This window comes from Lepidochelys kempii, chromosome 2 (genome assembly GCF_965140285.1).
Source record: "Lepidochelys kempii isolate rLepKem1 chromosome 2, rLepKem1.hap1, whole genome shotgun sequence".
Taxonomy (NCBI): domain Eukaryota; kingdom Metazoa; phylum Chordata; order Testudines; family Cheloniidae; genus Lepidochelys; species Lepidochelys kempii.
The window spans coordinates 81,405,230-81,427,850 of record NC_136381.1 but is presented as its reverse complement, the minus strand read 5'-3'; the positions used below and the strand labels follow the sequence as shown (position 1 = coordinate 81,427,850).

At 37.9% G+C, this 22,621-nt stretch overlaps 2 protein-coding genes across 7 annotated transcripts in view; one reads left to right on the top strand and one right to left on the bottom strand.

Moving 5' to 3' along the window:
* Window positions 1–22,621, bottom strand: part of OSBPL1A (oxysterol binding protein like 1A) — a 209,399-nt gene that overhangs the window by 5,314 nt on the left and 181,464 nt on the right. Inside the window, exons 28-33 of the mRNA XM_078851540.1 lie at window positions 8,571–8,623; window positions 7,652–7,779; window positions 5,747–5,884; window positions 4,690–4,895; window positions 4,375–4,459; window positions 1,498–1,557 (exon numbers count right to left, since the gene is read on the bottom strand). Coding sequence (XP_078707666.1) covers window positions 5,843–5,884; window positions 7,652–7,779; window positions 8,571–8,623 — 223 coding nt within the window. The 3' untranslated portion in view covers window positions 1,498–1,557; window positions 4,375–4,459; window positions 4,690–4,895; window positions 5,747–5,842. The remainder of the gene's footprint in view (window positions 1–1,497; window positions 1,558–4,374; window positions 4,460–4,689; window positions 4,896–5,746; window positions 5,885–7,651; window positions 7,780–8,570; window positions 8,624–22,621) is intronic.
* Window positions 1–22,621, top strand: part of TTC39C (tetratricopeptide repeat domain 39C) — a 61,126-nt gene that overhangs the window by 24,251 nt on the left and 14,254 nt on the right. For 4 of the 6 annotated variants that reach the window (XR_012157238.2, XM_073331367.2, XM_073331368.1 and 1 more), the window contains 6 exons: window positions 944–1,298; window positions 2,617–2,785; window positions 17,036–17,129; window positions 19,207–19,314; window positions 19,834–19,943; window positions 20,638–20,761. Coding sequence is in view for 5 of the 6 variants with exons in the window: in XM_073331367.2 (XP_073187468.1) it covers window positions 944–1,298; window positions 2,617–2,785; window positions 17,036–17,129; window positions 19,207–19,314; window positions 19,834–19,943; window positions 20,638–20,761 (960 nt within the window). In the remaining variant the exon portion in view is untranslated. Of the gene's footprint in view, window positions 1–943; window positions 1,299–1,326; window positions 1,413–2,616; window positions 2,786–17,035; window positions 17,130–19,206; window positions 19,315–19,833; window positions 19,944–20,637; window positions 20,762–22,621 lie in introns of those variants that run through there. The other 2 variants (XM_073331371.1, XM_073331370.2) reach the window with 2 other exon arrangements.

The window sequence follows — 22,621 nt, the reverse complement described above, 5'->3', positions numbered from 1 at the left end:
TAACATCTGATCTCTGAAGTGCAAAAATGATTACCCACATTGATAAAGATGGTTGCTTTGTGTGCAGGAGAGACATTCCATTTGAAATGAGGGATTAGATATTTCAAAACTGAATGTGTCCGCAAAATGTGAAGCCATTGTGCCCTAAAAACCTGTATTTGTTCACACAGATTTGGTATGTGAGCATGCACCAATATTATATGCAATTATTCATTTGCATATGGAAATAGAAGGTTTTGCAGGTGAAAGGGTATATTTGTAGGTTCTTTGCCAGTTTTTGCTAGGTTTAAAAGTTGGGTCTCAGTAGTGCAAAAATGAGACATTTAAAATTTTTATTTAGGATTAAAGATACTTATATATTTTTATATAAATATGTATACATATCTAGTAGGGCCTTTAAATAATGTATATTTGATTTGTATAAATTAGGGCTTGCTACTTTCCATTTGCCAGGCACTGTGTTCATCCTACTCCACACCATGTGTTGTAAAGTAGCAGAAGCCAGCATTGTTTACTCTTTGTTTATTTCTCTGTTCATCTGCATCATCCTTGTTGTCTGCCTACAACAGGGAGTAGTAAATTTGTGCTATAAATTGTTTTTAAGATCTTTGGCTAAAAAGCACTGTATAAACTCGCATTATTATTTTTATTTTATTATTATTAAAGATCTTCTCTAGATTTTACAAATCAAATCAGGTTTTGGATCAAAAATATGTGATAGTATTCTTTTTAAATTTGATGTTTAATTAGATAATCTCCAGGTAACAGAATCTCAGTTGCTACAAAATCCTACAGAACTTTTTTGTAGTCATGAAGAGAAATCAGCTTAAATAAAGAGAAATTGCTATATAGTATTTGTCATTCTATGAATGACCATTTATGACTTTTTTAGTTTCTGTATCTGGAATTAAACCCTTGAGATATATTTTCTTTCTGTTGTTAGCATATATAAAAGGTGGGTGGATCCTTCGAAAAGCCTGGAAAATTTACAATAAATGCTACATGGACATTAATACACTTCAGGAAGTATATCAAAAGAAGATAACTCAGGAATCCTTGACTTCTGATGCTGCAAATGATAATCATATTGCTGCAGAAGGTGTAACAGAGGATTCGCTAAACAGACTGAAAGGTGCTGTTAGCTTTGGATATGGACTTTTTCATCTTTGCATATCCATGGTGCCCCCAAACCTGCTCAAAATCATCAACCTGCTGGGTTTTCCTGGAGACCGCCTACAGGGGCTTTCATCACTGATGTATGCAAGTGAAAGTAAGGACATGAAGGCCCCTTTAGCTACGTGAGTAGCTATATTGAAATTCTTTGGTAGATAACTTAATAGTGAAAGTTAGTGGAACTACAAAGAAACAAAAAATAAAATAAAAGCTTGTTGCTTTAAAGGAAACATCAGCAGGTAAAAAGCTTTCAAATTGTTGCTTAACATGCCATTGTTTGTTAGGTTTCATTATAATATATGATTAATTTTTTTTAATACCTGCCTTCAGATTGTGTTGGTGATGTTATTCTCCAAAGCCTTGTATTATGTCATAGAATAGTTCCTATGAATAGGGAGAAATTATTGCGCTTAGAACAGTAATTTAAAGGATATCCTAAAAACCAAAGTAAGCTGAAATATTTAATTAGTTTGCTATTTAGCACCTTGTACAGGGGAAAATGTTCATGTCATAAAAACTATAAACTTCTACCTACTCATTATATATACTTACTTTAATGTGATTACTTTTTTCTATTTTTATCTAATTCCCATTTGCAGAAGTTTGGGAACACTGGAGATTTTTACACACAAAAAGGGTACTCAATATATTGGCCTTTTTAGGAGTATCCCTCATATAACAAGATTTCCTGACTCTTTATGCACATTCTGGTATTTTTTGTGGCTTATTTTTCACCCAGTCTTAATTTACAGCCCTTTATGAAGGTCTTTTTGCTATTCAGTGCCACAAAGTTCATACCTTCGCTACTGGGTTTGCCTAGGAACTACAGTGCACCACTGCTATAAGTGTGGAATGCAGTGCTAAATCCTTTCTGCTTGGAGAGAAAGATCAGAGTTCTGATCTGATGATAAGCTTTAATATGCCCTGAAGATTCATTCATTAGTCACTTTCATATAATCTATATTGTGGGGAAAATTGAGAATACCATCCTTTCTTTGTGTTTCCCGCACCAATTGGCCCAGGAAACAGGCATGCCCTGATCTCCCCCCACAATAAGTCTGATCTCGGTAATTTATTTGTCAACGCTTTGGAACAGCAGGCTCAGTATCCCTTCCTCTCTCTCCCCCAACCCCCCCATCTTTAATTGTTGTTTGTTTTATGGTATTTTTACGAACGTAATTATTTTAAAAAGTTATCCTGTACTTAGTTCTAGAGATTTTAAAAACCCTGCTCATCTAATGCTTTGGAAATTGTGAACTTAATTCTACTTTCATGTATTCTGGTGTAATTTTGAAATCAATTTAAGGAAATGAAGGACACTGGCTTAAAGTCAGGGCAAGCAAGAGAAGAATCATGCTCTGCATCTTTTGTCAGTGCCTCTATAATAGAACTCATCTGCTGTAAACAAACAGTAATCATCGTTCTTTTTGTGTATTCTTTCAGATTAGCTTTGCTGTGGTACCACACAGTAGTTCGTCCCTTTTTTGCTTTGGATGGCAGCGATAACAAGGCAGGACTGAAAGAGGCTAAGGAGATTCTTCTGAAAAAAGAAGCTGCTTATCCAAATTCTTCTCTGTTTATGTTCTTTAAGGGAAGAATACAACGATTAGAGGTATTTTTTACTTTCATTCTCCAGATTATTTTTTCTTTGTTGTATCATAAATGTTGAATATATTACGTTAAAACAATACAGACTTCAATAAATCAGACATGAAGGGGAAAATTTTTTTTTTTAAAAATTGCTCTTTTGCACCTTAAAGTCCACAGTCTGAATCAGCCCTATTGTAATTTAGCTCTGGCCAACTGACTTAAATATCAAGATCTGATTCTTGTTCTTTTGCTAGTTGGTTTGCAACACCTTAATAAAAGGAAATGTATTTATTGCTATAAATCATATTTTCTTGCAGTATTAAAAGGTATTTAAGCTTTGAATTTGTCGTATTGAAATCTGAATGTATTGAAAACATGAGTAGAAAACATTGTTTTCCTTTCTGATGTGCTTTGCCTGATTCTGACCTATCCAGTACAGGTAACCCCTTTCAGTAACTTCCTGAAGTTTAGGTAACTTCCTTTGCTGCTTAGACATCAAACCAGAGTATTCTTAATTCCCATAGTGAGGTATGAGCTGAATAGGGTTATTCCCTGAAAACAAGATTCACTAATGCTATCTGTGTTGAAAAGGTATTCTTCAGCTACTGCAGTAGCCCCACAGTTTGGCTCTGAATCCTGTCCTTTCTGTCTGCCCATACTAGTTTGAGGCAGACAAGAGAGCTTTAAACACCCTCTCTCATCTGCTGCTGCTTCATCTATCGGTATCCGAATATTCTCAGGGCTGCTATAATAAAAAAACGGTAGCAGCTAGCTTCTTGCATTGTGTCATCTAGGGATCCTAAATGTTGCTTTTGGGCAAACTACAGCCATTGGGCTGAAATGCTCCATCTCAACGCAACTGATAGGGTTAGTTCTGACCTTAATGCACTCATATCTGCTGTGGTTTGTGGTTGATTCTCATAATAGAGCCTGCTGTTTCTGGGGAGGAAGCATGCATAACAAGAGTTAGACTTTCAGTCTTCCCTTATAAGACAGATCAGATTTATTTGCATCTTGTTTGGTTTTACCTAGAAATACTCTAAGTTTCCAATCTGAGCTGATTTTGTGCTGTCCCAGGCAAACCACCTTTTTAGGCATCATTTTAATGTTGTTTGTGGGTGGAAAAATATTTTAATTGCCTTTTGTTGAATCCTACAGGCATTCCATGTAGTTGAATGTGTTTCAAAGGGTTTTTGAAGATATTCAGGTGGAATAGGTATAGCTATGCAAAATACACACTACAGTAGTTCAAAAAAATGTAGAGTTGGTAATGGTTCATCCCAGAATCTGACCTTGTAATTGGAACTGTTAACATGTCTGTTGATGTAGGAAAAGGAATATAAGCTATAGCTGTATTGTCTCTGTAGGACTAATCAGAATAAAATCAGTAAAAAAAAATCTGTCAATAAAATGAACCTTTATGACCCTGAATATAGACAGGGCGCAGATCTTTTAAGAGGGTTTTTACATAGTCACTTTAAAAGTATTCCTTCATCTCAGTCAGTGAGGAGAAAGCACTTCCACGTCAAGGAAAATTTCATACTAGTGTGAACTTGAAAGAAGGCGGCAGAGATTTACTTTATGTATTCTCTTTGCCATTCTTGCACTTACTTGTTTTTATAAGAAGTTTTTCCTTCACAAGCCAGCTTTTTCAGCTATGTCCTGAATGGTATTGTATCCTTGTGACACTGTGTTGCTATGGAAATAGAATACTTTGTTACAAACTCAAATATCAAATGAATAACTGATGTATTTGTTATACATTTAATTAATGATATCACAAATTCAATATTGTGACTCAGGTATGTAATCCAGTAAGAAGAAGACTGAGTTGGGAAGGAGCAAGCCCTTGTTTAAATGTAAATGTTTTTAAGAAACAGCAAGTATGAAAAGAAATGTGATGCAACGGAAGTGTATTGGACTTACCTTTGAAGTTGTCAGTGCCTGAAAGAGTATTTCTTAAGTAGAGGCCTGTGGAAAGCATGTAGTGTTTAACTCCTGATGAAACTTCAACAGCTGAACTGAATTTCATTTTATATATAGACAAATCCAACCCTACAAATCTGCCAAGGAATCTTCTGATTTTTAAGGTCATGTTGGGAGACATCTAAACATAAGCCTTGCTTTTTGTCCTAAAGGAAACATGTTGCAGTTAGAATTTCATTTATTTTACCAGCAGTGAATATTCAAAATAGCTGGCTGATTACAAAGTAGTTTACATGTTTCAAGGATTCAAAATAGCTTGTGTATATCTAAAGCCAATAGTTCTAATAGTGGTTGATAGACAAATAGAATTTTTAGGCTTTACATATTAGTCCTGTGAGTGGCAGCATGCAGCACGGGGTTTTTTATATTCTTTGGGCCTGTACATGCTCAATGTGTATGTTGTGTAATTTCAATTGATGACATGGACAAATGCATACTGTACTGCATGTGGGTGTTAATCGTGAAGGTATAAAAAGCAAGCAGTCCAGTCTGGCCATGTAAACCTTGAACTGAAACCAGCCATCCAAATAAGAGACAGATGGATATGCCAGACTGGACACTCAGAAAGACGATCACTGTGGAGAGGTAAATTTGAGAGTTTCATGCACTGATATGCAATGATAGTTGAAGCCATGCAAATGGAGGATGTCCCCCCAGGGATAAGATTCATAGATTCCAAGGCCAGAAAGGATCGTTATGATCATGTAGTTTGCTCTCCTGTATAACACAGGCCATAACATGTCCCCAAAATATTTCTTAGAGCAAATATTTTGGAAAAACATCCAATATTGATTTAAAAATTGTCAGTGATGGAGAATCCACCACAACGTTTGGTAAACTGTTTCAATGGTTAATTACTCTTACCATTAAAAATGTATGCCTTATTTCCAGTCTGAATTTTTCTAGTTTCATCATCCAGCCATTGGATTGTGTTATATCTTTCTCTGCTAGATTCAAGATCCATTATTAAATATTTGATGCCCAGATAGATACTTACAGAGTGTAGTCAAGTCGCTCCTTAACCTTCTCTTCATTAAGCTAGATAGACTCGGAGTTCAATTGCTGTAAGGCATCGGTTCTCAAACTTTTTGTATTAGCACCCCCTTTCACACAGCAAGCCTCTGAGTGGGGAACCCTTATAAATTAAAAACACATTTTTTATATTTAACGCTATTTTTAAATGCTAAGTTTATAACCCTATTTAAAATGAATTTACCTTTTTTCACTGATTTTAAATTAAGACTATAAAACACTTTTATTGAATTGTTAAAAGCAGAATTCTTTTTTTATATAGTTACTGTTTAATTCTGGGGGTGGTGAAGAAACATAGTCAATGTCACTTTTCACAGCAGATTTAGTGCCCCATTGCCCCCCTTACTTCTGCGCTGCTGCTGGCGGTGGTGCTGTCTTCCAAGCTGGGCGGCTCTGAAATCTGTGCCACTAGCAGCAGCACAGAAGTAAGGGGGGCAATGGGGCACTAAATCTGCTGTGAAAAGTGATACTGATACAGTTTCTTTATGTGTCCTTCCCCCACATAGAGCCCCTGGCACACCACAAGTCTAGCCCACCTCATCCCCCTCACCAGGAAGAGGCTGGTGCTGCCCCTGTCTCATGACTCCCACATAATAACCTTGCAACCCCTCAAGGGGTCACATATCCCAGTTTGAGAACCCCTGCTGTAAGGCATGTTTTCTAATCCTTTAATCATTCTTGTAGAGGATTCAGAGAAGAGCCACAATTTTTCAGCATTCTTCTTGAATTGTGAGCACCAGAACTAGACACTGTTCCAGCCCAGTCGCATCAGTACCAAATACATAGGTAAAATAACCTCTCTATTACTATCCAAGATTCTCGTGTTTATGCATCCCAGAATCGCATTAGCTCTTTTGGCCACAGCATCACATTGTGTGATCATGTTCAGCTGATCATCCACCATGACCCCCAAATCTTTTTCAGAGTCACTGCTTCCGAGGATAGAGTATCCCGTCCTATACGTATGGCCTACGTTCTTTGTTCCTAGATGTATACATTTGCATTTAGCTGCATTAAAACACATAGTTTGCTTGCACCCAGTTTACCAAGAGATCCAGATTGCTCTGAATCCGTGACCTGTACTCTTCTTTATTTACCTTCCCCCAACTTTTGTGTCATCTGCAAACTTTATCAGTGGTTTTATATTTTCTTTCACATCATTGATGATAATGTTAAATAGCGTCGGGCCAAGAACCAATCCCTATGGGACCCCACTGGAAACATATCCGCTTGATGACTATTCCCTGTTTTACATTTTGAGACCTGCCAGTTCTTAATCCATTTAATGTTTGCCATGTTAGTTGTATATTGTTTTAATTTATTAATCAAAAAGTGTGGCACTAAGTCAAATGTGTTACAAAAGACTTAAGTATATTAATTAATATTATTACCTTTATCAACCAAACTTGCAATCTCATCAAGATGTAGAAAAAAAGAAGAGGGGTCTAAGGACAAAACTTGTGTAAGGTGGATAAATAGGGGGAGATGGGAGGAGGAAGGACTGTCAAGTCTGAGAGGAGGAAAATCAAGAAAGGACAGGGTATCAAGGGAGAATTTACCACTGTGTTATGAAGTTTTGAAACTTTATACTCTGAAAAGCATATATAGAGTAGCATGGGAGGTTGGTCTCTGACAGTAGTTTTCTGTGAAACAGCCTTGTAGTAGGATTTATACATGTGGATATAATGAGCTGATCCTCCCACTTTCTCAAAATCGCTCGTTTGAGGGATAAAGTCTTGAATGTCTTCTAGATATGTTGAAATTAATGAATTTTGGCTGCAAGTGAAAGGGAAGGATGACACAGGAAAGTTGGAATGGAAGTAAGACAGGAGGTTCAAGTCTACATTCGTAGAATGATCAGATATCTCACCTTTTCAGGAATGTTGTATGTTCCATGCATGTCTGATGGTGATATTGTCTGATATGTTTGCCAAATCTGCAAGCATACCTTTGTAAATTGTCTGTCTGTTTCCATCTTTGTAGTATTGTCCGCTAAAACTAATTGAGAAAGAGTATTGTACACAACTTTAAGCCACTAGTGCAAAATGAGAACATTTCAGGTACACTAGTGCAGTGGTCCCCAAACTGTGGGGTGCATCCTCCTAGGGGGAGGCATGGAGGAATATTTTGGGGGGGGGTACATGGGGGACAGGGAGGGAGTGCCACCAGCTCTGCCCCAACCCGGCCTCAGTCTCGCTCTGGCCCTGCCTCAGCTCCTCTCCACCCCCTGCTCCAGCCCCAGCTCAGCTCTGCCCTCATTCCCTCTCTGCCCCCAACCCACCTCTAGTCCCAGCTTCTCCCCCATCCCCAGCTCTGCCTTCAGCCCAAGCTCTGCACTGAACCAACCGTGCAGTAATGGAGGGGGTGTGTGTGGACAGATTTTATTACTGGTAATGGGAGGTGTGACCAGAAAAGTTTGGGCACCACTGTATTTAGTGTATCTGAAGAATATTTAAATAATGTAATTATTTCTAATATCAAGCTACCTGAAAATCAGCATTTTTGGCTGTGCCTTGGAGCCTTTCTCATTACTGGAGACCAGTAGCTAAGTAGATAGAAATATATTCCCAGACAAAACTTGTTTAAGGTAACTCTGCTGATAAATATCCATTTATTTGTAACAATATTATTTAATTGTTACACTAGTGTCCAGGGCCAGTAACTGAAAATAGATAGGGATAATGGTATCAGGTAAATGGACAAAGTTAAGGATGGTATTCAATCCTTAACTAAGGTTCATCAGCCTTTCTGCTGTTGGTGTTTCTCTCCTATTTCTTTTACTCACTCACCAGCACTTTGTCTCCCTAGATAGAGGGGGATGAATGTCCACACACTGAAATATCTAAAAGCAACAGATTAATACCATCAAGTAAGATAAACCAGAAAGAATGAACATCTGACAAAGTCCTAATTTGTGTAAGCCCTTTAGTCCCTCCACACCAGACAGTGGGCAGAGCTCGGCTGATTACATTTTTATAGCACCATCGATTTCAATAAAGCTATGACAACATAAACCAGCTGAAAATCTGTTCCCAGGTTTCTAGTGACTCTGTTAGTAAACAAACAAACCCTTAACTGTATGTTTCGGTCAGACTGTAAGTGAGAGTATTCACAACTCTTGTATTTCATTTAGCTTTTAGCCATCAAGACAACATCCTCTACCTGTCAGGAGAATAAGCTTCTTGCACTAAAACATTCATATTTGCAGCTAATTTTAAAAGGCCATCCATCCCTAGGACACTGTGGAATTAAAAAAAAAATTACTTGAAAGTTGATATTGTGTTAGTATAGCTCTGACTGAAAAAATATAGAGATCACAGGCGAAATTTAACAGTAAGCATTAGAGTTTCTTAACTAACCCTTTATTTTAAGTATGATTGGTTTATGTCCCAGATGAAAACTTTCCCCAAAATACTGTACTACCAAGTTTGGTTAGATGTTGATAGATGTTTGACTGCGTGTGTGTGTTCCCCCTGTGATAGCTGGCACGGCAGATCTCGAGCAAACCGCCCGATGACCACAAGATCCATTAAGGGGGCAAAGGCACCCGGCCAGGTTTATTGTTGACGAAGTACAGTACTCTGCACACTCTACCAGACCACTAATACATGTATGCCCATAACAGTGGACCAGCTCAGTGAACAGTGGGACTTTCCATAGCTGGCAGGCTTCCATAACTGCTAGTTTGGCCCCTTTAAAGCTGACAAAACTAGTTGACAATGAAGGGAGATTGGCTCACTGTGAAGGGAGAATACTAGCATTGGGCCAAGCTAGCTGGCATTGGAGAGGTTCAGTACAATGCTGTGGAGTAAATTTACCATATTTGGTAAATCTTGGCTTCAGTATAAATAAAAATTTCATGCAGGTAGTTGAGATTTTAGAAGTACTAAATCAAAAAAATTAAACTTATGGTTCTCTCAATAGTTTTAATTGGCACTACATATATGTAAAGGGGCTATTGATTGTTATACTGTTTGTGTAATCTTTCATGCTAATGTACACGTACCAAGGGGCTGAGTGACTGACTGCTGTTGTGAGAGTCATAACTTGAGATGTTCACATTCTACAGTCAGCACATCTAAACTTTAATGTTGCATTAGCTTGTTTTTAGTCATTTACAGTTCCATTGGTTTATTTTTAAATCAATAAATAAAGATTCAGAAATGCATTTATTTTAAGGAACAACCTTAAGCAGAAATCAATACCCCAGAGTCTTAAAGAAGGGCATTGAAGCATCATTGCAAGATCTGGAGATATTGGGAACTTTAGTTGTGTCAAGGAATGTCTTAAAGACAAGTCCACTGGGCCTCATGCACAGAGGAAGTTTATCAAGATCTTAAAGGCCCTTAGGGTCCTACAAACATTTGAGGATGTATCGTACAGCATCAGACTTTGAAAGAAATAGAGCTGCATTTATTTCTATGTTCAGTGCTCCACAGGCAGGCACATTTTAGTATAAATTTAGAGAAACCACGTAATCAGCTTAAATCATTGCACAGCATGTGGTGTTCTGCAAATACAACCTTTCTATTTGCAAATCAAATTATCTTCAGATATGTAAAAGAGGACTGAGTCCTTTGTTTTTGTTTTAACACAGCTGTCCAAAAATGTTCAGAACAAAATTTTACAAATTTCTCAAATTTGACTTTTGGAATGCAGATGAAGCTTCTTATGCTTCTTCTAAAGCTTTTTCAGAAGATTGTAAGATCTTGAAAATATAGATTTATTTTGGAAGTTTCTGCCTAACCACAACTGAAACTGGTATGATTCTATAATGTTAGAAGTGTGTTGCCAGTTGTTTTAAAATATATTATTGAAGTGTGTAAGTAGATGAAAGGTATATTACATAAGTAACTTTACTATACACAGATGCACAGGGTCCTTGATGACATCTTGGTAACCTTAAGAGCAAATGAAACATACTATAACTCACTCATGCAGTCTCACTGGACAATTAATTATACTGTCATAAAAAAAATTTTCTTCACTTTCTCCAGGGCATATTCTCTCATCACACCAACAAACATTCTGTACAAGAAAATTATATAATTTAGGCTGTGCATGTTTACACTATTACGTTATAATTGTGGTTTACTCCCATAGGGAGTTACTTTATGTCTCTGCAGCAAACATACTTTACAATGAAATAGTTCCTTAGCAACTAAAATGGTATTCCCAGAGGTGACAAAGGAGCAAATTAAACAAAACCACTCCACCCCATGCCAAATCCATGAAAAGCAATTAACAACCATCTTTTCATTTGGTGTCATGAGATACATAAAATTAGTAAGGATTTCCTGGAAGCTTTATATTATACTTGTTTGTTGGCTGCTTTTACTCATTCATGGATCCCTTTCACTCCTCTGCTTACTGTCAACACTGACTAGTGGAAATACATATCAGGCTTTTTAGAAGATCTTATCATGTATGTGTGAATAAAAATACATTGTATGGGTGCATGGAGTATGTATGTGAGTCTGTCAGAGATAGTGGTGCTGGGTCATGCTGATTTTGAAGTGATGAGAGGTGTGCCCCTCAGTGAAATGGTGAGATTATAAAAAATCTTTGTCAAAATATGAATCAGCCCAACTAAGGAACTTCATTCAGGACTGATTTTGCATAAAATCTTGTCTGTGTACAAACTTACACTAGTTTAGTTAAACTGTTGCAAACCTCTGTGTGGTCACTCTTAAACTGGTTTAGAAATGACTTTTATCAATTTGATGTAGGCCAATTCAAAACTAATGAGTTGAATTGATAAGTCCTTTCTAAACTGATTTGAGAGTGTCCACAAAAGAGAGACAATTTTGCTCTGTTAGAGAAAGGTATGAGAGACATATTCAATAAAAAATTTTTAGGAAATTGAAGAAGTGGGTTGTGGAGAACTTCACTTTAAAATACAAACAGGGTGAAATCTTGGCCCCATTGAAGTCTATGGGTCTAGGAATTTCACCCAGATTATACAAAACTCTTATTACGCGTATGTAGGAAATGACTGTTGCAGGGTAGCTTTTCTTTTAAAGCTGTCTTCTAGTAATTCTAAACTGAAATATTCTTCTTGAGAAATAAGTCAGCTTTTAGTAATTTTTAGGAGAGGTGTGGAGAGAGCATGTAGTTTAGATTACCTCACTGGGTCAATTTTTACTTTCACTAAATAATAGGAACCTTTTATTTAAATGTGTGTATAGAACTTTAATCTTCCTTTTACTTAAATATTTTATGATTTTTCCCAATGCACATTTCATAGAATCATAGAATATCAAGGTTGGAAGGGACCTCAGGAGGTCATCTAGTCCAACGCCTGCTCAAAGCAGGACCAATCCCCAATTTTTGCTCCAGATCCCTAAATGACCCCCTCAAGGATTGAACTCACAACCCTGGGTTTAGCAGGCCAATGCTCAAACCACTGAGCTATCCCTCCGCCCCAGGAAAAGTAGATAAATCATTCAGCATGTTGAAACATAACAAAAGGTTTATTTCTTTAAAATGAACTTATTTTAAAAGTAATATTTATTAAATGTATTTATTTTAGAAGAAATTTAATGTTATAGTTTGATCCAAAGAGTTTCATTTTTAATGAAATTTTTAAAACATTAATATTTATTATAGTGTAGGTAAACAATCAATCAGTTATGCTTTCTTGATATGTATAAAATGAAAACAAAGAAGGAAGAGTAAGAGAAAAATGAATACTATATTGAGATGGAAAAGAAAGTAAAAGAGACAGAATGAAAAAGGGGAGAAGGATGCCAATGGAGGGTCTAGTAGCCAGTGAGATCAATTAATCAATTTAATTAAAATTAAATCAGACTCTAAAGGAAGTTTTACAGTTGTCCACATGGACTACCCTAAAATAGTTTGCTGATAAGCCAGAAATTATATCTGACTTTTGCATTACCTTAGTAACAGGAGAGTTGGAGGATGTAAGCCATCAATTTCTTCAAAATTAAAACTTACATTTATAAAACATTTTTTTCTAGCCCTTAATATTATGAAGATACATTTCCCAAATATGAACAGATACATGATTGTCTTCCTGAGTCTGCAGAGACACAGATCCAGTGCAGTTGCTGCCCATAATTTTCTCTAAGAGCACAGTGAAATTAACAAGGCCTTTGATCAGCTTAACTATTTGTCCATCAGAAGGCTGTGGACAGCAGTGAACCTGACAAGAATCTTGTTAATTTCATTCTGCTGTAATTTAAGAAAATTATGAGCCATAGCATAAAAAGGTACTGTGATTGCATTTAAATAGACATTGAAGCCAATTGTGTCAGTGTAAATGTGTTAACCATTCAATAGCTGAGAGAAGGACATTGTGCAAGTCCCAGCGGGGACCATGCAGCCTTTGTCAATGGATGCAGTCTGCAAATATATGATCTACATCTTCTAACTGGCCACAGCAGCAAAGGGGAGAGTCAGAAAGGTCCCATTTACAGTCATTTGCAGCTTGGGTGACCAGATGCCCTGATATTAGGGGCTTTGTCTTATATATGCAACTATTCTCCTCCCTCCCCCCCAAAAAAAAGTGTCCCAATTTTTTACATTTGCAATCTGGCCACCCTGTTTGTAGCACATCTGATCACTCTGCATCTGAAGTGATTGAACTTTTCATGCAGATGGCATGGAAAGTCAAAAACAGGTGGCTGGACTGTTGAATCTGTCACAAGATAGGCATTGGCTATGTTTGAAGCTTGTTCTTGCCACTGAGTATGCCATCTGGAGGTGACATTTAAAACCCCTTAAAGGAATTATCCAAATGGGGTACCTTGATCTAATAATTTGGTGGCTTGGTGGATTAGAAGCATCTCTAAACAGTATAAATGGGCATGTCTTGCACCGTAAGGGACAGATTCTGCAAGGTGATTTGTTGCCTGATGTCAGAAGGGACAGTATTGCACAGGACCAACATCCAAGTCAGGCTGGTTGGTCTCATAGAACCAGTTGTTATATGCATAGTTTAATTCAACTGAGTGTCCACTAGTCCTGTGTCAGAGAAGTCAGGGCGCAATACTCTGCTACAGAATAGAACAAGGTAAGCCCAGAGCTGCTTAGTGTTTAAGCATTGGCTCCCCAGGTTGAACCAGCTAGTTCACTGATCAGGTTGTTGTCTTTATTTTCCGCAAGGTCTTGGTAATGTGTTCCTTGAATGTCAAGTTGGGGTCCAGTGTAACATCTAAATACACAGACTTTGGATCATGGTCCAGCCTGTGGTCATTTAGGAAGATGTTGTGCTGTTTTCAGAGTAGCAGCCGTGTTAGTCTGTATTCGCAAAAAGAAAAGGAGTACTAGTAGCACCTTAGAGACTAACCAATTTATTTGAGCATAAGCTTTCGTGAGCTACAGCATCCGATGAAGTGAGCTGTAGCTCACGAAAGTTTATGCTCAAATAAATTGGTTAGTCTCTAAGGTGCCACTAGTACTCCTTTTCTTGTTGTGCTGTTTGTTGGCCTTGAAGTGGTTTAAATGGAAATATCTGGAAGCTGCTTTTTAGCATTTGGTTTAAGTTTCCATTGTTTATAACTGTGGGCCATCTCTCTCTGCATCTGCATTCAGCACTTCTAAGTGACAGAAATCCTGGTTCTGTACTGCCAGAGAGATGTTGTCCGCATAGATAAAACACCTGGCAGTGGTGTAGGGAATGTCATTTGTGAAGAGGTTCAAATGTGTTGGTGATAGAACTAAACCCTGAGGTAGACCATTTTTTTAAGACCTCCAGGAACTGGGGTATATTATTTTTTTGTCCAAGTGAAACTTGGAACTGGTGGTCTTTCAGGAACAGTTCCACAGCTATGACAATGCACCACAATGGGACCAATGACTGTTTGTATAACAGGCCTGTATGTTGGATCATGTCATGACCAGCAAGATCTAGAAATACTGCATGTCTTCTGCTTGGTTTGGAAACCCTTCTCAGTGTAGAGTATTGAGTGCCAGCACTTGATCTCATCATAGTACCTGTGGTCTGAAATCTGCCTGATCTGCACATAGGATACCATCAGTGTGGGAAGCAGTTCTTTGTAGGACCTTTCAAGTAATTAGTGTACACAACTTAACAAAGTACTGGAATTATTCATGAGGAAGATAAGGAAAAATGTGCATCTCCTTTCTAGCTACTAAAAGAGGGCAGGATGAGGGACTGCACATTGATCAGACCTCTACTAGTTTTAGGTTGTTACTAAGTGTCAAGGTTCCTCCCCCACTCTGAACTCTAGGGTACAGATGTGGGGATCTGCATGAAAACCTCCTAAGCTTACTTTTACCAGCTTAGGTTAAAACTTCCCCAAGGTACAAATTAATTTTATCCTTTGTCCTTGGAATATCCACTGCCACCACCAAACTCTAACTGGGTTTACTGGGAAATGTAGTTTGGACACGTCTTCCCCCCAAAAATCCTCCCAACCCTTGTACCCCACTTCCTGGGAAAGGTTTGGTAAAAATCCTCACCAATTTGCATAAGTGACCACAGACCCAAACCCTTGGATCTGAGAACAATGAAAAAGCATTCAGTTTTCTTACAAGAAGACTTTTAATAGAAATAGAAGTAAAGGAATCACCTCTGTAAAATCAGGATGGTAGATACCTTACAGGGTAATTAGATTCCAAACATAGAGAATCCCTCTAGGCAAAACCTTAAGTTACAAAAAAGACACACAGACAGAAATAGTCATTGTATTCAGCACAGTTCTTTTCTCAGCCATTTAAAGAAATCATAATGTAACACATACCTAGCTAGATTACTTACTAAAAGTTCTAAGACTCCATTCCTGTTCTATCCCCAGCAAAAGCAGCGTACCGACAGACACAGACCCTTTGTTTCTCTCCCTCCTCTCAGATTTTGAAAGTATCTTGTCTCCTCATTGGTCATTTTGGTCAGGTGCCAGCGAGGTTACCTTTAGCTTCTTAACCCTTTACAGGTGAGAGGATTTTTCCTCTGGCCAGGAGGGATTTTAAAGGGGTTTACCCTTCCCTTTATATTTATGACACTAAGGCTAGAGCCCCCCAGGCTATTTCTTCAGAAATCTGCCTGATAAGAGAGAGAAACACCCTCACTCTTCTCAGCAGATTGCAGCAGGCTGAGTTTTCATCAAGCCCTTTGAACTCTTCTGCTACCCCCAGTCTTTCATATCAGCCTATGGACAGTGGGTTTAGTCCACTGGCTAGATTTTTCATGTCCTGTCTCGTAGCTTTGTCATGTAAATATGATGTGAGGGATGATTTATGCAGAAAATTTCATCCAGAGCACACTCCAGTCTTTCAATTTGTTCTCAAAGCTCAGACACTTTCAAGACAATGAAAAATCTGTGAATTTAGAAATCATTATGGATATTATTAAGGAAATAATGACACTGAGTGTTACGCTTTACATAGAAATTCTTATATCCAGCACGGCAGTAGGAATACATCTCAAACTGTTGTTGTGTCTAAAGTAACGAGACTTGTGACTATATAATATATCTGGTGGAATAGAAAAGTAAATAAAAACTACTTGCCCCTAAACACGCATGCCTACAGAAAACAGGTTTGTATCTCAGACCTATTACAAAAAATATATAAAGCCAAAATCAGTAAAATTTACGTTTCCAGGCGGAAATTATGAAAGACACTTTTGTGTGTGGCACCTTTTATGTTGCTTAAATACTATAATAGGTTTGCTACTCTGTCCCTTCTTCCTTTGCCAAGTATGCTGTCATTAATCTTTGATTGCTAACTCTAGGCCTCTCTGGCTCCACATAGGTGGAAAGGTTTCCTCACAGAGATCCCATGTTGGCTCAGGACAAAATTGGCTATGAAAATAACTTCAGGTTGCTTGATGTTAGCTGATTTAGCTCAGGCTAATGGTATTATTCAGTTGACAGAAAGCACCCTCAAGTTATCATCTGTTATTTCAACAGACTATTATTTCAACCAAGCTATTAATATTTGACTAGTTCAAATACTTCAATAATTTTGCCTTCCTCTTTACCTCCTCCCCATTCTGCTCATCTTAATGTCAGGAATTTCTGTAATTTGTTTTGGATTCAAGTCTCACCTCGACAGAATATTATGCCCCTTTCTTTTCCAGCAAGCTATTGACTATCGTGTGAAATATGGGGTCTTCTATTCGCTAGATAATCATTTGTTCTTTAATTGCTACTGATAATAAAGAGATTTGTATCATTTTTTGAATTGCAATTATAATGGTACTTGTTCAAATTTGCATTTATTTAACAGTAGTTGCGTTATGACAGTCTCTTTTTTCTCCCCCTCTTAGTGTCAAATCAACAGTGCCTTGACCTCCTTTCATACTGCTTTGGAACTTGCAATAGATCAGAGAGAGATCCAACATGTCTGCCTATATGAAATTGGTAAATAATACAGCTTCAATGACATATACATTTTCTGCTCTCAAATTGATTAAATGACGACATTGTATATTCTGCTCTTCCTAGTTAAGGTTTTTTGATTATTTGATGCCTCAAAAGTTATTAAAGTTTGAGTGTCTTAATTGCATAGATTGTTAATAATGCTTCTTCCTATTTGGGGGGGAGGGATAGCTCAGTGGTTTGAGCATTGGCCTGCTAAACCCAGGGTTGTGAGTTCAGTCCTTGAGGGGGCCATTTAGGGATCGGGGCAATAATTGGGGATTGGTCCTGCTTTGATCAGGGGGTTGGACTAGATGACCTCCTGAGGTCCCTTCCAACCCTGACATTCTATGATTCCTTAGTTGTCAGTTGGATTGTAACATTTGATGACTGCATGAACATACATACAACCTGTACTCCATGATTTTCTATGTGTAGAAACCTCTATAGAATCAAGAACACAGTGCACAAATTAGAACTGGCTACTTTTTACTCTGCCTTTTTTTCTTAAGGCTTTCGTGTCCACTCCATAAGACTGAAAGCCTTCTACTGTCCATTGCCATGGAATCAATGATTCTGTGCCAAGGATTAACAATCCTGCTGGAGCTTCTGAGCTGCCAGGGTTTGAACATATACTCCAATGTGTACGAAAGATAAGCGCTATGGCAAAAGACCATAAATGGTTGCAAAAAGAGCAAACATCATTCTGGGATATATTAACAGGAGTGTTGTAAGCAAGACACAAGAAGTAATTCTTCTGCTCTGCTCCGCACTGATTAGGCATCAGCTGGGGTATTATGTCCAATTCTAGGTACCAGAGAAGACCAAGAAAAATAATTAAAGGTCTAGAAAACATGACCTATGAAGGAAGTTTGGAGGGGGAAAAAATACAAGGGTTGGTTTAGTCTGAAAAAGAGAAGACTGAGGTGGGACATAAGTTTTCCAGTACATAAAAGGTTGTTACATGGAAGAGGGAGAAAAATTGTTTTCCTTAACCTCTGAGGGTAGGACAAAAAGCAATGGGCTTAAATTGCAGCCAAGGCATTTTAGGTTGGACATTAGAAGAAAAAACTTCCTGTCAGGGTGGTCAAGCACTGGAATGAATTGCCTAGGGAGGTTATGGAATCTGCATCATTGAAGATTTTTAAGAGCAGGTTAGACAAACATCTGTCAGGAGAGGTCTAGATCAGAGGTTCTCAAAGCCGGTCCGCCGCTTGTTCAAGGAAAGTCCCTGGTGGGCTGGACCGGTTTGTTTTCCTGCCGTGTTCACAGGTTCAGCTGATAGCAGCTCCCACTGGCTGCGGTCTGCCGCTCCCGGCCAATGGGGGCTGCGAGAAGCAGCACGGGCCCAGGGACATCCACAAGTAATGACCATATAGTCTGCATGCCTGTGCATATTTAATAAAGCGGCACGGGCCAGTGAGAGTTGCGATCGGCCGAACCTGCGGACGTGGCAGGTAAACAAACTGGTCCGGCTCGTCAGGGGCTTTCCCTGAACAAGCAGTGGACCGACTTTGAGAACCATTGATCTAGATAATACTTAGTCCTGCCATGAGTGCAGGGGACTGCACTAGATGACCTCTTGCGATCCCTTCCAGTCATACGATTCTTTGATTCTATAATAACCACAGAAAATTCTATAGCCTTGGTACACCTGTAAGTACTTAGAAGAACTACTCGTTACTGAATCTCCTCTCACATAAACAGAAAGTGAGCATAGCAGTTCTCAGTTACTAGTTTGAGATTTGAATAAAATAAAAACGCATCTTTTTGCTTGAAACTCTTGAAACCTGTTTTAATTGATACACTCGAGTTGATCCCTAAAAAATGTATTTGTTATCTTGTATAATATGGTTATAGGTAACTAGGCAATTTCCAATAAAGTTTTAGGTATACTTCCCTTCAGATTTTTCAGAAAAGATTTTTTAAAAAATGTAATGGAATTCCTCAGGGTGTCTTAAAATCCTTGGACTTGCCACAACCCAAAGTGTTCACAAACATTCATTATTTGTTTAGTGTAGTTGCCTATACCATTAAAGCTAACGTGATTTTGGTCATAAGTTAAAATTCTCTTTTTTAGGCTGGTGCAGCATGATAGAAATGAATTTCAAAGATGCATTTGAATCCTTTGAAAGGCTTAAAAATGAATCAAGATGGTCCCAGTGCTATTATGCCTACCTTACAGCAGGTTAGTATTTTTAGTGATAGAATTAGTGATGATTGTGTTAGTGTGTGTATATACACACATATGTATATACAGAAACAAGTCTTTGGTCATGAACTTCTGCAATTGTGGAAGTTAATTGCACACTTGGAACTTTGTCTAATTCCTCCTTTTATACTGTCCATATTAAAGAGCTGTGGCTCAGATTTTGTTTATGTCGTTGTAGTTATAAGGCCACCGTCACTATAATTACTCAGTACATAACAAACATTAATGAATTAATAATCAAAAGAACCCTCAGAGGCAAGTATAATTATCCCTATTTTACAGATGAGGAACTGAGCACCAAGAAATTGGCTTGTCAGAGATCATACAGGAAACCTAGGGCAGACTGGGAGTTGAACCCAGTTTGCCTGAGTTCCCTTCACCAAAAGACCATGCTTTCCCCTTTACCTGCATAATGCCCTATTTCTATTTTTCCCTCTTTCATATCCTGGAACCTTTTTAGCAGAATTTTTTGTGTGTGTGTGCGCTTTATTACAGTGTGTCAAGGAGCCACTGGTGATGTGGATGGTGCGCAGAATGTATTCAAGGAAGTTCAGAAGCTTTTCAAAAGAAAAAACAATCAGATTGAACAATTCTCAGTCAAAAAGGTTTGGTTGGCATGGATTGAGTTGCTTCAGTACAGTAACTACAATTGGCAATTGTGTTGTCCTTTACTCAAGGATTTGGTTCTAAACAAAGTATATTTTTTCTGGTAGTCATCTTCTCTAGTGTTAATTTAGTGGAAAGGATTCAGGTAGAAAAAGTGAACAGTGCTTTATAGTTTAATGAACTACCAGCAGGAAAAAAGTTGGTAGCTCACAACTAAGCGTGGTTTACATAATCTTCAGAGGAAAAAAAATACCGTGATACCAAAGCTGCAGCACTAGTCTTTCTTCCTGCTTCATTTCTTCCTGCTTCATTGTACCCTGTTAGCTCTACCGTGTATGCTCTTAGTTAGCTCATTCTGAAATCTGGAAGTGATGGGGAAAGGCCATACAAACTTAAGATCCCACAAACCTTTAGTGGGAAAAATAGTCCACCACTGCATCAGATTGTATTTTAACTTTTTTTTTTCCCAAGACTTGTTTAGTCATATACCAGATAACTTGATTGAGAAACAATAAGTGTACTATTTCAACAACTTAGTTTTAGTCCTAAAGAGCTGCAAGCTAAATTTTCACACCCCAAACATTTTAACACTATGTTACTTGCTTTTGTGAAAACATCAGAATTACTGTTTGTGACCCTTATCTGTCTCTCCTTCTGAGAGGAACTTAGCACAGCTATCTTTACTGTTTTCAGGCAGACAGATTTAGGAAGCAGTTACCAACCAAAGAGCTCTGTGTGCTGGCATCCATTGAAGTTTTGTATTTATGGAAAGCCCTTCCGAACTGTTCCTTTTCTAACTTACAACATATGAGCCAAGGTAGGATATGTGTTTCCTTGGCTATCTTTTTCAGTGAGATAATATAATCTCTTTTTCTTTTTTCTGTCATGAAGACTAGCTGATTGCAGTAGTATGAGGGCTGAAATATGTGTTGACATTTGATGAGCAAGCTAAATTATTTGGATAGTTCTGGAAAAGTGCATTCATTAGGACTCAACTTAACACTTATTTTGAAATAGAGAGTGACACTTGGAAGGAAGAGGCTTTCTCAATTTTTTTCTTTTTTTTTGACATTCATGACAGCATTTTAATTTAAAATCCCGTCTACTGCAGATAATTGTATTATTTCAACTTTGTTTAATGACTCTCTTAAACCTAGCCACAAAAGAAACCAAAAACACAGCAATCCATTTGTGTTTTAATTGTCACCTAAGTGTACATAACTTCCATTAATATCTGGGGATTAGAGAGAGAGTTAGATATGGAATTGCAACGATTGTAGGTAATTCTAAATAGCTCAGTGGTGAGAGATATGTAAATACACACAGTCTCACACACACTCATACCTCACTATCCTCTCCCCTCACCCCAAAAAGTATCTGTGGAGGTGATATCCATGGGTAAAATTACAGAGCCATGTGTTAAATTAATGTATCATGCACCTTTGATCACCTCTTTGCCCATTGATCAATCTCCCTTAGGATTTCTGAGCAGCTTCAAATAATCCCTATTTTTTAAAAAAAAAAATCCACCTGCAATTGAAATATCTCCTCCTCCTCCCTCTACATGATGAATTTCTGTGCATGCCACACATGCACTCAACGCATTGAAAATTACATCTGCTCGAGGCCCACAGTCTTACCCCAGTAATAGCTTTTTTGTCTATAAAAATAACCTTACAATACATTAATTCATGCCCCTGCAGGAGCTTTATACGATTGGAAGGGGATCGATTCAGATTCCCAATCTTCTAGCCCTGGAAGATGCTAGAAAGACCTTTAAATAAAGAAGTTTTTGTGTCTACAAATAATAGTTTCTAGAGGGCTTTTTGTGGGTGATTTTTTTTTAAATAGCTCCATCAGAGCGCTGTACATTTGGACTTAAAGAAGGTAAGGCATCTGGTTCTAATAGACAAAGAAATATGAAAAATAGTTCCTATGCAAGTTTTATAAACTCTCTCAAACATTTTCAGAATAGCTTTTCTGTAATTTCGGTGGCACGTACAGAATTCGGGGGGGAGGAAGGATAGCTCAGTAGTTTGAGCATTGGCCTGCTAAACCCAGGGTTATGAGTTCAATCCTTGAGGGGGCCATTTGGGTTCTGGGGCAAAAATTGGGGATTGGTCCTGCTTTGAGCTGGGGGTTGGACTAGATGACCTCCTGAGGTCCCTTCCAACCCTGATATTCTATGAATAAATTATAGTGTTTGGTATTAAGGTTCTTTTGGCATGAGCTTGTATTCTACTCATTTCTCACGAATAACCCTAAATTCATGCTGATAAAACCTTTAGATCACACTGTTACGTATTCCTGTGATATGTAAATAAGTTAGTGTTTCTAATGTCTGTTAATTTTTATAAAGCATCCAGAACATAAGGTGGACACTCAAAATAAATTTAAATAATAAATACTAGATCTTGTTTCCCACCCTTTTGAAAGCTTAACCCTATTTATTTCAGGGAAAAAAAACAAAAACAAAAAACTGTTGTGCTTCCTCTGCAAACTTACCATGTGGTGTTTAAAAGCATCCCTGATATATATACATCTTCTGTAAGTGGTCCTGGCCTACACTGGGAAACTATAGATCTTCATAATATACCTCCTCTTTTCTTATATGCTTCAGTAAACAGTGAAATAGGTTCACAATGTTGGCATTTAAAGCATCTGAGTTAGCACCTAT